At 30.4% G+C, this 14,027-nt stretch overlaps 1 protein-coding gene across 1 annotated transcript; it reads left to right on the top strand.

Annotated features, from left to right (window-relative positions):
- The first annotated feature begins 10,350 nt into the window (after positions 1–10,350).
- Positions 10,351–11,372, top strand: LOC137822195 (RPM1 interacting protein 13-like). Its single transcript, XM_068627095.1, has 3 exons — positions 10,351–10,624; positions 10,899–10,985; positions 11,105–11,372. Exons 1-3 carry the CDS (start codon positions 10,394–10,396, stop codon positions 11,189–11,191), a joined length of 405 nt encoding a protein of 134 aa, XP_068483196.1. The 5' UTR covers positions 10,351–10,393; the 3' UTR covers positions 11,192–11,372.
- Positions 11,373–14,027: the final 2,655 nt, after the last annotated feature.

The following is a 14,027-nucleotide window of genomic DNA, read 5'->3' as shown; positions in this document are numbered from 1 at the left end:
TCCATGTGCGGTAAAGTTATTGACCCTCAAAAGTTTGATGAACTTGAAAAATAGATCTTGTGTTAACTAGAGATGTTTTTTCCTTCATTAATTTTTGATATCATGATGCATTTGGTTGTTCATCTTGTAAGAGAAATTAATTTTTTTGAACCAGTTTATCTACGATGGATGTACTAGTTGAGCGATACATGAAGATTTTGAAAGGATATGTGAAGAATCAATATCGTTTGAAAGTTTCTATTACTGGAAGATACATTTTAAAGGAAACTATCTAGTTTTGTTCCAAGTACATGTTAAAAGTAAATTCTATAAGAGTTTTTAACAAATGTAACACTTTTGTAGATTAATAAGTAAGTCTTCAAAATATGATAAGCAAATATAGAAAAGATGTTCTACCAGCACATTTGTATAGCATAGAGGAGGTCTTACTATATTTAGTTACACACAAAGACATTGTTAAAGAGAACATGAGTGTTGATGGACCATGACAAATAAGAAATCATCAATGATTCATCAACATGTGAAATATTAACATGGTGCAAATGAATTAAAGTTTGATGTTTTAAGATATTTTGGCTATGAAACAAATGGTTATTTGTTTTATACAAAATATAGTAATGAAAACAGTACACTGTGAAATAGTAAACTCACTTTAGAAATAGATTTCATGCATTTTCCTACTTCAGTGAGAGACAATTATAAATAAATACAACATTTTTCTTAAAAAAAAAACTTGGATAATCGTTTTTTTATGAATTTTTTTAATACAAAACTTAATTTTAAAATTATTCTAAAAAATTATATTCTTGGAAATTTGTTTTAAAAGTTATATGTAAAAATTTAATATTCTTATTGGAAGACTTTAAGAAAAATCTAATTTTAGACCCCTCAATATAATTATGGCTTAGTGTTGTTTTTTATTTTCGTACAAACTATACATGTTTTTTTTTTTAAGTTAAGGCTTTAGGAGACTTTAAAAATACTAATAAAAATATTCAGGTTTTGAAAAAGTATTGACTATATAAAGAAATTAAATTTTCATTGTTATATATTATTGATGAAATTTGACTTGTCAATCGAATCTAATTGAGATACTATTATCATAGTGGCATAAACATGTCAAACATTTTATTAAAAAAAAATGAGTTTTAAAGAACGGTTTTATTTCTAGAGAGTTTTTCTTTAAAAAAATATGGGTCTTTTTTAAAACATAACTTCTATAGTTTTTTAAAAATAAAATAATAAGTAAAGTTATGTTTTAAGGTGCAAATAATTGTGTTACATGTCATGTTCTAAATTAAATAAAAAAATACATTTTTTTTTAATTTTATAAATTAAATATTAAAATTAAAATTAAATCAATAATATAAAAATACGAAACTTTTAGTAAAGATCATTAGAGTACAAGAATTTTATTTTTTTAATCATTCATATTTGTGGTGTTTTGATTGTGTTAGATATTATTAGATATAATTAGATATTATTTGATATTATGAGATATTATAGATATTGTTAGATATCTCATATTTATGTAATGGGCTTAGTCCATATGTTTCTTTTCCTATATAAACATAATCCTATGTTTCAATATACATAAGGGATTTATCCTATTCTTTCTTTTTCCTTAATATGGTATCAGAGTCATTTCGAGCCTATCTTAGTGAGTGTTTGTATTGGGCCTATCGTACCACCCGCTATCGGGCCGCTATCGGACCACCTATAATATATAGTCTCACGCACGAGTTGGCAGTCTCGGCGTGAGGGGGTGTGTTGGAGATCCCACATTGACTAGATATTAGAGTCTTTCATTGTATATAAGTGGGTGCAAACCTCAACCTCATGAGCCGGTTTTATGGGGTTGAGTTAGGCTTAAAGTCCATTTCGTAACATGGTATCAGAGCAAAGGGCGTCACAAGTGTGACCATTGTGGAAAACTTGGCCACAAAATTGACAGATGTTATGCCTTACATGGTCGTCCTCCTAGATCTGTTGCGGTTGCTCAAATTTCCCCTGTGCAACCTTCTACCATGGACCATACTTCAATTGATACCTCAGGCCAGCCTGCTATTTTCAATGAATTTCTTAAATGGTATAAGGATCGTCAGAACCCTAGTTCCACGACGTCTGTTGCACATTCATGTACATCTTTTGTTGGCCTCACTCACTCCACTTCCCATGGCCCTTGGGTTCTAGATTCAGGTGCCACTGATCACATTACTGGTAATAAATCCTTTTTCTCTTCCCTATCTACTACGGGTTATTTACCTTCGGTTACCATGGCCAATGGATAGGGTACCATCACATGGTGTTGGTACTATTAATCTTTTTTCTTCTTTATCTATTGATAATGTTCTTTATGTCCCTGGGTCTCCATTTAACTTATTATCCATTAGTCGTCTCACCCATTCCCTTGATTGTGTTATTTCTTTTACCAAAGATTTTGTTACTTTACAGGACCGGAGTTCGGGACAGATGATTGGCACCGAATGTGAGTCTCATGGACTTTATCAACTACAACTCTCTGCACATGTTGGCGCAATTATGGATTCTCCATCTCTCATTCATGCTCAGTTGGGTCATCCTAGTCTTGCCAAGATGCAGCAGCTTGTTCCAAGTTTGTCTAATGTGTCTACTTTATCGTGTGAGTCATGTCAGTTAGGGAAGCACATTCGTAGTTCTTTTCCTAGTAGTGTCTCACAACGTGCTTCATCTCCTTTTGCCTTAGTTCACTCTGACATTTGGGGACCAAGTCGTATTAAGTCTAATTTAAGATTTCAGTATTTTGTTACTTTTATTGATGATTATTCAAGATGTACTTGGGTATTTTTAATGAAAAACTGTTCTGAGTTTTTTTTTTCTATATTTCAAATATTTTACAATGAAATTAAAAATCAATTTGGAATTTCCATCCGAATTTTTCGCAGTGATAACGGACGTGAGTATCTTTCTCATTTTTTAAAAAATTTTATGGCTTCTCATGGTATTCTTCATCAAACTTCATGTGCTTATACACCTCAACAAAATGGGGTAGCTGAGCGCAAGAATAAACATCTTGTTGAAACAACTCGTACTATTTTAATCCATGGTGATGTTCCTTAGCGTTTTTGGGGTGATGTTGTTCTTAGTGCATGTTATCTCATTAATCGCATGCCATCTTCAGTTTTAGATAACAAAATTCCTCATTCTATTTTATTTCCACATGACCCTCTCCACTCTTTACCTCCCAAAGTTTTTGGGTCCACATGTTTTGTTCATAATTTTAGTCATGGTCTTGATAAATTATCTCCTAAGTCACACAAATGTGTCCTTTTAGGGTTCACTAGATCACAAAAAGGATATAAATTTTTCTCACCGTCTTTAAACCGTTATTTTATTTCAGCAGATGTCACCTTCAGTGAATCTTCCCTTTACTTTAAGTCTTGTCCTTCTCCTTCAATTTCTTCATCTAATCAAGTTAATATTCCCCTTGTTGTGCCTAGTGCACCTAACAATTCACCACCGCCACCAACTCTTCAAGTGTATAGTCATCGTCAAACGTCTCATCGTCCATCAGCAGACTCTATTCCGGTGCCAACACCTCATCCCCCTCCGGCTCCTACAGTTGAACCTCCGACTGTTGAACCTGATCTTCCTATTGCTATTCGTAAAGGTATACGTTTTACTCGTAATCTCTCTCCACATTATACTGCTTTGAGTTACCATAGACTATCTCAACCCTTTTATACTTGTCTTTCGTCTATTTCTTCTGTATCCATTCCAAAATTTGTAGGTGATGCCTTAGCTCATCCTGGTTGGCGTCAGGCCATGCTTGATGAAATGAATGCGCTTCAGAATAATGGAACTTGGGAACTTGTTCCTTTACCATCTAGGAAATCTGTTGTTGGTTGCAGGTGGATTTTTGCTATCAAAGTTGGTCCTGATGGTACTATTGATCGTCTCAAAGCTCGTCTTGTGGCTAAGGGTTATACCCAAATTTTTGGTTTAGAGTATGGTGATACTTTTTCTCCAGTAGCAAAGATGGCCTTTGTTCGCTTATTCATAGCTATGGCTCTTCTTCAACAATGGCCTCTTTATCAACTGGATGTTAAAAATGTTTTTCTTAATGGGGATTTGCAGGTAGAAATTTATATGGAGCAACTTCCCAGTTTTGTTGCTCAGGGGGAGTCTTCTGGATTGGTATGTCGTCTTCGCAAATCCTTATATGGCCTCAAGCAGTCTCCTAGGGCTTGGTTTGGAAAATTTAGCAATGTTGTTCAACAATTTGGTATGACACGCAGTGAAGGAGATCATTCAGTTTTTTATCGTCACTCGAGTGCTGGGGGTATCTATCTTGTAGTATATGTTGATGACATTGTTCTTACAGGCAATGATCACCATGGCATCTCACAAGTAAAACAACACCTTTGTCAACACTTTCAGACCAAAGATCTTGGCAAACTCAGATATTTCTTGGGGATTGAGGTAGCACAATCCAATACTGGTATTGTTATCTCTCAAAGAAAATACGCATTAGATATTTTGGAGGAAATTGGGTTGATGAATTCGAAATCTGTTGATACTCCCATGGATCCCAATGTCAAGCTTCTACCCAATCAGGGGGAGCCTTTTTCAGATCCTGAGAAGTACAGAAGATTAGTTGGAAAATTGAACTATCTCACTGTTACTCGTCCTGATATTTCCTTTGCAGTCAGTGTGGTGAGTCATTTTCTTAATTCTCCATGTGAAGATCTTTGGAATGCAGTCATTCGTATAGTGAAGTACATTAAAGGCTCTCCTGGAAAAGGTTTGTTATATGGTCATAATAACCATACTTATTCGGATGTTGATTGGGCAAGATCTCCATCTGATATAAGATCAACTTCTGGTTATTGTGTCTCCATTGGTGATAACTTGATCTCTTGGAAGAGTAAGAAACAAAGTGTTGTGGCAAGATCTAGTGCAGAAGCAGAATATAGAGCTATGGCCTCAGCTACTTGTGAGCTTATTTGGCTTAAACAATTACTTAAAGAATTGCAATTTGGAGAGGTTACTCAAATGACACTTATATGTGATAATCAGGTTGCTCTTCATATTAGCTCAAATCCAGTTTTTCATGAAAGGACAAAACATATTGAGATTAATTGTCATTTCATTCGAGGAAAGGTTATATCGGGAGATATCAAGACTGAGTTTGTTAATTCAAATAATCAATTAGCAGATATTTTTACTAAACCCTTACGAGGGCCTATGATTGATTACATTTGTAACAAGCTGGGTACATATGATCTATATGCACCAACTTGAGGGGAGTGTTAGATATTATTAGATATAATTAAATATTATTTGATATTATGAGATATTATAGATATAGTTAGAAATCTCATATTTATGTAATGGGCTTAGCCCATATGTTTCTTTTCCTATATAAACATAACCCTATGTGTTCAATATACACAATGGATTTACCCTATTCTTTCTTTTCCTTTAATAGCTTGAAAATGTAAGATCAAATGTGTTAGAAGAATAGGATGAGTTTGGAAGCGGGACAAATGGAACTTTGAAAACTTTTTAAAAACTTGACAAGAATTAGAATGAATCATTTATTGAACTAATTAATTAAAGGAAACCTAATACATAAATTAACATATTGAAAACTTAATTATAGAAGAACAATTGATATTCAAACTTAGAAATAGATTGCATAGTAATTTTTATACTGGTTTATATTTACTCTTAAATAAATACTAATCACTCGGGTAAACAAGTCAAGTTAAACACTATAACAAATGTTTACAAGAACAAGATACATCAAGAACACATTTATTGAATCCTAAAAGAGTATCCTTTAACCCTTTAACATCATGTTATAGAACCATAAAGAAAAACAAAACAAAGGAACAATATCACCTGATTACAACAAGATCAAAATTAATCTGAAAAACTCAGGTTAAGAACCTCTTAATAAAAAAGATTGATCTCAAGAATGTCAAAATAAAGCTTCAAGAAAATACCTTTTTATATCTAGAAGAGTAACTCTATCAAATGTAATATATTTTTCAAAACTGATACTTCAAAAACATACTTAGAAAAAAATTATAGAAGAGAATTATATAAAATTTATCTTGACAAATTTAATGGATTGAAAACACATTTTAATTTATTGATTTCACTTAATAATGAAAATAATGGATTAAATAAATATTTCAATAAGTTAAAATAGACTGATGAATACCCTTATAAAAATACTGAAAATATCAATTTATTAAAAAAAATTTTTAACATATTAAAATATTCTCCCAAAATTACTTACCATTTTGAGTAATAACAATCGATTAGAATATCCAGTGCAATTTTTTACAACTTTACATAAGACTATTTGAATTGGTTAAAAGATATTTTAATAAGCTTTTTTTATGATATTGTTCCACTGTGTTCAATTTTAATAGCTTAAATTGTCTTTTAACCAATTAAAATTATTCTCTAATCACAAAAAGTTCTAACATTAGAAAATACACCATCTTTCTTAAGTATTTGTGAATATCAACCTAATTACCAAGAGGAAAAACATATAAATCATAAAAAAAACACTCACACTATACAAAATTAAGTCTTCAACATTCAAAGCTTCCTTAGAAGTGAATTCATCAAATATAGTTAATAACATCACTAGCTTCAACAAAATGGTCATGTCAACAATGACTAATTCGAAAAAATATAAAGATTTTGAACAATCAATAAAACAAAAAAAATTAATAGGAACTCAATCGAAAATATTTAAATTTGAGAGACTTAAAACTTGATTAAATTGATTTTTACTTTTCATGTAAAGACCCTAAGTAATGACAATGCATAGTAACAACTACATTACTTTAGTTCACTACAAGAAAAAATGATTTTAATGAAGGTTTATTTTTACATTATCCAAGGTTAAAACTTCTATTAAGTCATTTACTCATGTTGAAGTTTCCCTCGCTAAAGGGGTTTTTTTAAATCTCAGGAAAAGTCTATTAGAACCCGTGTTAAATACCATGAGTTTAAGAACCTTCGTAAAATACCATGGGTTTCAAAACCTCTATTAAATACCATGGGTTTAAAAACCATCGTAAAATACTATGGGTATAAGAACCTCCGTAAAATACCATGAGTTTCAAAATTTCTGTAAAATGACTTGCCATTTGAAATAACCTTCAACCCCATTTTCCATCATCTCTAACGATCTTACTGACTTCTCTCATCCACCGTAAACACACTACTCTCTGGCACATACTTAATGGCCATCGACGACAATCCTAGCAAGGAATCACAATTCATCCACACTTATGTCTATTATATCTAAGGAGAAGAAACACTAAATAAGACATTATCTTTTTCTTGCTCCAATATTGCTTCTTCCATCACCTTACTTCTCCAACTTGAATCACAAGCCACTGTTATCTAGCTCGACAACAACTAGTGTTTATCACTGCTTTCTCTATCCTAAATAATTGCATTATCAATCAGATATGGCCTTCAAAACCATGTGTGTTCTTGGCAGATTGTAAGGACATATTCCAAGGAGAAACTAACTTTATTACTTCTCACTTTCATAGTTAATTAATAATTAAATGCATTTTAAAATAAAGGCCTCAATTTTAAATATTTCAGAACTATGAGAATTGAATATTAACAATTATAATTAAAACTAAAATTCCACATAAAATATACGTATATCAAAAGTTAAAACAAAATAAGTTAGGTATTTTGAAGTATAAGCTCGTGACAAAAAAAACTAGAAATTATATACTATCAATCATAAAAAAAAATGCAAATACGGTTGAAATACTAAGTATACAAGATTAATTATTGAAATACTTATTATCCAAGATTATTTTGCTGAGTTTTTAAAATAAATTTTTGAAACTTTAGAAAACTTATTTGTAATGTAAAGTTACACTTTCAAAATTTTAGATAATTTAGTTATAAAATATATTAAAACTATATATTTTTTAATTATTTATTTATAAATAGATTTAATTATATTTATTTATTGAAGTTTGAAAAATCTGGAGTGTTTTATTAAGGTTCTACAATAAATTTTTGGAATTTAATGAAGGTTAAAAAAACCTCCATTATTTTGTTGAGATTTTAGAATAAACCTTTGAAAGTTAACAAAGGTTAAAAATACTTCCTTTAATTTGCTGAGGTTGTAGAATAAACCTTTGGAACTTACTGAAAGTTAAAAAAAAACCTTCATTATTTTGCTGAGGTTTTAGAATAAACCTTTGGAATTTAACGAAGGTTAAAAACATCTATGTTATTTTGTTAAGGTTTTAGAATAAACCTTTGAAATTTAACGAAAGTTAAAAAAACATCTATTATTTGTTTGAGGTTTTAAAATAAACCTTTAAAATTTAACTAAGGTTAAAAAAATCTCTGTTATTTTGTTGAGATTTTAAAATAACCTTAGAAATTAAAAAAATCTTTGTTAATTAAATCAATTTCTATAATTATATTAACCTATTCTAAATAACCTTCTTTAAAATCTTTTTTTTTTCTTATAGTGGTTGATGACAAAATTAAATAGTAAATATTCATTTGTATAAACATTTTAAGTACTCAATAAAAAATTATAATAAAATTATAATAGAAACTCAATTGAAAATACTCTACTTCATAATAAACTTAAAATTTAATTAAGCATATATAATTATAATTATATAAAGAAGGATTTTCAAATATTAGAATATTGTATATATAGAAATAACACTTTCATATAGGATGAAATTAAAAAAAAATATACTAAATTATACCGCGAACTTCCAATTTCGTCTAAATAAAACTGGTTTTCAAAGAAAATAAAAAATAATAATAATAATAAGTTTTAAATATATATATATATATAAATATTTAAAATTATTTTCTTTCTACTATAAAATTTTAAAATGTGAAATTTTTATTTTTAGATTTTTATCATTAATTTTCATTTTCGTTTTAAGAGATATATCAAAAAACTTTGGGCCTCTTTTAAAAATGTTTTCTTCCTGCACCTCCATAATTTATTGAAACTTATAGCTTAAGAAAAAAACCATTTAACTCTTAAAATTATGGATTGTAGAATAAAAAATACCATATAGAATCTGCAATCCAAAAGTGTGTTTTTTCTTCTTCTTAATAAAAATTGCCAATACAATGGGGTTAGTGGGTACATTTTGGTTGAGCAGATCGGGAGAATATCCATATATTTTAATAATATATTATGAATAGGTTTTTGGTGTTTTTTATTTTCATATGATTTCATATTAATTATGAGGATTTTGGAGTTTTTTTTATTTTCATATTATATGATTTTATTATCATATTATATTATGAAGAGAATTTTGGAGTTTTTTTTTTCTGATTTACAATATACCAAATGGTTAATCAATATTTGGCACCCAATTTAATTGGGGAAATGGGTTTCATAAAATTTGTAGTAAAGTGAATTTAAAAAAAAATATATACATATATTCTGATTATAGAATCCGAAATTATTATATATTCGGAATAGAATTTGTTAAAAAAATACATGAAAGATTCTACAATTTTAAATATTTTTTTTTTCAAAACATATTCCAAAGTTACTAAATCTAGAAAATATTTTCAAAATGAAAAAAATTAATAAAATAGAAGATAATTTTAGTATTTTAAGAAGTATAAAAGTGATAAAAAGTGGAAGAAGAAAACGCCCTAGAATAAATAGAAAACATGAAAAAAAAATTGGACCTACTCTATTTTCATTTTTAAGAAAATAATAAATAAATAAACGGTTTTCATTCTATCATAACCTCTCCTCTCATGTTCATTCTCCACACCACTTCTTCTCCTCCTTCCCGCACCAAAAAACTGCAGCTACAAACACCCACAAAAGCCGACAGCACACACACACATATTTTCTCTGCATAGACTCTCTCGCTGCACCTTTACAACATTGCACTAGAGCACACCATCGGAGAACCAAGATCGGAGACAATAGTGAGAAGGAGAGTAGAAAAGCACAGGGAAAGAGAGAGGACAGTATAAAGAAAACGAAAGAAGAAAGAAAGAAAGGGAGCGGGGAGAGGAAATATAAGTCAGCATTGGGAGGAGGTAAAGATGTTTAAACCTTTGCTTTCTTTTCACCATTTTATTATCTTTAATAAATGTTGTTCAAAATCTTTAACATTCAAACAAGAACAAAATAAGAACCCATAAGAGTGGTGAGGGAGAAAACTGAGAAAGTCTCTTCAGTTTTTATTTTATTAAAATTCAAACTAAAGAAACCTTAGTGTCTTTAAAGAACAGTTATAATTATCAATTCAGAATTTGATATTTATTACTTAAACTAGCTGTGGTATTTGTAGAGTCCGCATTCTCATTACTTTGAAACCAAAAAGGGTCAGAAAGGAAGCAAGAAGAAATGGAAGAGATAACGGTGAATGGGAAAGGTTCAGTCATTCTATGGCCAAAGAAAGAGAGAATCCTAGTCTGTTTGGGTAAAGAGGACATGAAACGTTTAGAGAAAACTGAGGATTGTTTCATCTTAGATTTCGACCCATATGACTCGTTCGACTTCTCCATGTTTTCCTCGGACGATAAAAACCAGGGTGATGTCTCTGAAGATGTCTGCATTATTGGTGAAAACAGTCAGGTAAAATACCCTACAAAACCTGCCACACATGTTAAAATCTTACTTCAATATAATATTATTTGCTTAACCCTCCTACAATTGCTGTCGATGCATGGCTTATGTTTTGGTTTGGAGGGAAAGTAAAATGTGGAAAAAAGTTTTCATTTCTGAATCAAACTTTTGAGAATATTATTTTCGAAAAGGAAACGTTTGAGAATATTCTCTACTTGAGTGAAGATGTTTGTTGTCGAGTTTATTATTCAAAAGTGATTTGTTTTCTTACAAATTTTTATAGGTAGCTTGCAGGGATTACCCGCATCCAAGACATATGTGTCTTAAATTTCCGTTTACTACAACACCTCACGAGAGCTATTGTGAAATGGTAATTATAACTATCTGATTGGAATTGCTGTTTTTAACTATTTTTTCCTTGTTCGTGTCTGCCTTACCTCTCCGTCACCACCAACGTGTTCTGAAATATCCCTGTGATCAAATGTGCAGTGTTACTGTTGTGTTTGTGACATGCGTGCTCCTTGTAAGCATTGGACCCGATTTACGTCCCCACACTGTGATGAAGCTTATATATAACAAATATGCAAAGATTCTGAGGAACATGAAGAAATCTGTCGAGTATAAACTGAATTTTTGTTTTCAAGTTGTATGATGACGTGCCTTGACTGTATATGCTGGGGAATGAGATACTAATCAACTTCAAATTTTGCTTTTCTGGTGTAGTCCAGAATCACGTTATGTAATTCTGCAGATCTCACATCCCTTCAACTTCATGTTTTTATGCTAAAATAGCTATTAAAAGAATGTTTAAAAATGAGAAACCCTTGGATTGTCATCTCACAGTACTTACATTTAAGATTATATATGATACCTGAGAGAATGATTCACATATAAAAAGATCAGTATTTTATTATAATATAATATTTTATTTTAAGAAATGGTTAGTGTTATAAAAACTTTATTAATGCAGAAATCGTTGCATCTTTTACCGACATGTGAGCTGATGATCTGGAGAAATTTTGAAACATTCTAAATTTGAAAATGGTATGGTAACATGTTGTGGACTAGATTGACGACTTGACGTTACACGTGACATTGGGACGCGACATTGTCGGTGAATTTTTTGTAATTGCGATGGGAGTGAGTGTAAGAGTTTAACGTTTGAGTGTGGGTGCGGAAGAGGGAGAGTTTTGAACGAAAGGGAAGGTCGAACGGAATGGAGAAAGAAGCAACGACTTCGACGAAGGGAGGAGAGAAAGAAGCAGCAGGAAACATGAACAAGCAGTAGAACAAGCGAAGCACAAACCATAAACGTTTTCTTGTGCAGTCGTCGCTGCTTCTTTGTTTGTTGTTTAAGTATTGAGCATCATTGGCTTCACTCATCAATTAAAATTGACCCTATATTACATTGGTTACTCGAACCAACCACTGTAATATGAGCCATATATTACACCCATGGTAGAACTGGACACTCACTCTACCAGAACTGGTTACCCAGTCACAGGTTCATCCACATATACTGACACGTAAAATTGGGTACTTGTATGCCTGTAAGTGGTCACTTTTGTGACGTTTATGGCCACCAACTCTTCATGAAAAAAAAATAAAGTTTTTGAATATGTGCCATATACTACACTGGTTAGAACTGGTTACCCAGCCACTTCTCCACATGTATTAACATACGCAAAACTAGTTACCCATGTGCCTGTAAGTGGTCACTTTTGTGACGTTTATGACCACCCACTCTTCATGAAAAAAAATCAATTTTTTTTTTAATGTGGATCATATACTACACCGGTTAGATGACTTATATATTACACTCATGGCAGAACTGGACACCCACTCTATCAGAACTGGTTACCCAACCACAGGTTCCTCCACATGTACTAGCACACACAAAACTGATTACCCATGTGCTTGTAAGTGGCCACTTCTGTTTCGTTTATGGTCACCCACTCTTCATGAAGAAAAATTCAAAAAGTTTTTTAATATGAGTCATATATTACACCGGTTAGATTAAATGGCTTAACCAATGTAATATGGACCATTCCGAGTAAACAAAATAATATATGAACAATGATATATGGACAACTTGCTCCACTATACAACTCTTCATTAATGATATAAAAAAATGGTATTTTTGTCATTTCATACAAAAGTTGAAATTTTAGATAAAGAAAGAGAGTTGTATACTGGAGCAAGGTTGTCATTGTATCATTTTCCATAATATATTACACCCATTGCTATTTGACCCTATTTTGAAGCTCGCATCTCACTGCTCATTCGCGCTACTACCTTGTCACATCACCAAACGCAATCTCACTCTGCCACATCATTGTCAAACCTCCAATGTCAAATCTGTACGACTTGTCAGACAATGTCAATATATCGGGACTCTTCTAAATTATAAATTAGTGTTTTTATCGATACAATTTTTAAAATAACATTTTTTCTTAAGATCATGAACACTTTATTTTTTACTACTTTCCACTTTATAACTTTATTTATTTTAAAATAAAATAATAATATATTTAGTTATCAAATGAAAAGTGAAAAAAAATATTGATATAAATATTGTTAGAACTTGCGTCTCTCGATCTAAACTCAGACCATTGAAAGCACCAAATACAATACTCTAGTTTTCAATAAAGGGTATATTAAAGTAGAGCAATGATATTTATTATTATTTCATAACAATCAAATATATTATTATTTTATTTTTAAATTTTATTTATATTAAATGTTGTTAAAAAAATATAATATTTATTATTAAAAGGATTGTAAAGTGGAAGTGATCGGGTGGAGAACCTACTGTGAAATAAAAAAAAATTCATCAAGGTAACCAATAATCACATTCCAACTTCACAATCGTAAATGTTAAAATAAGAAAAATACCATTTGACACTTTAAAATAAATATATTGAGTATTAAGCCGATATTTTTTTTTATCGTTGAGGTGTTAAAAGTATCACCTCCCTTAAGATAATTCAAAACCATAGAAGTTTTTTCTTCTTCATTATATATATATATATATATATATATATATACTAATTTTCTACTTGAATATTATATTTTAGTTGGTTATTAAAATGGAATGTTTAAAACAATAATATATTTAAAATAAAATGTTTAAAGGAGAAATACACCCTTATCTCTTGAATTAGATTCTGAAGTTGAATTCAGTTTAAACCAAAGTTTTAAGATATACAAAAAGGTATTTTCTATTTTGTACTCCATTCGTTACATCCATTTTTGCACATTCTTTTTTTACTTTCGAATTATAAAATGCATAACATATTATTAGATTCAAAATTACCTTAAGAATTGTATAATCTAATAGCCTTTTAAAAAATGTGTTTTCTGGATTGTACAATCTGATAAGTATTTCTAGATCTGGTGATATTTTATACAA

This window comes from Phaseolus vulgaris, chromosome 9, assembly GCF_000499845.2.
Source record: "Phaseolus vulgaris cultivar G19833 chromosome 9, P. vulgaris v2.0, whole genome shotgun sequence".
Lineage (NCBI taxonomy): Eukaryota > Viridiplantae > Streptophyta > Magnoliopsida > Fabales > Fabaceae > Phaseolus > Phaseolus vulgaris.
Note: the sequence above shows the minus strand (reverse complement) of the source record. Positions and strands in the feature narration are given on the sequence as shown.

Bases quoted from the DNA above. Each gene is read 5' to 3' on its own strand.
- LOC137822195 (XM_068627095.1), top strand. From the start codon at position 10,394: ATGGAAGAGATAACGGTGAATGGGAAAGGTTCAGTCATTCTATGGCCA. The intron at 10,625-10,898 runs GTAAAATACCCT...AAATTTTTATAG, and splicing joins TTATTGGTGAAAACAGTCAG to GTAGCTTGCAGGGATTACCC. The intron at 10,986-11,104 runs GTAATTATAACT...TCAAATGTGCAG, and splicing joins ACGAGAGCTATTGTGAAATG to TGTTACTGTTGTGTTTGTGA.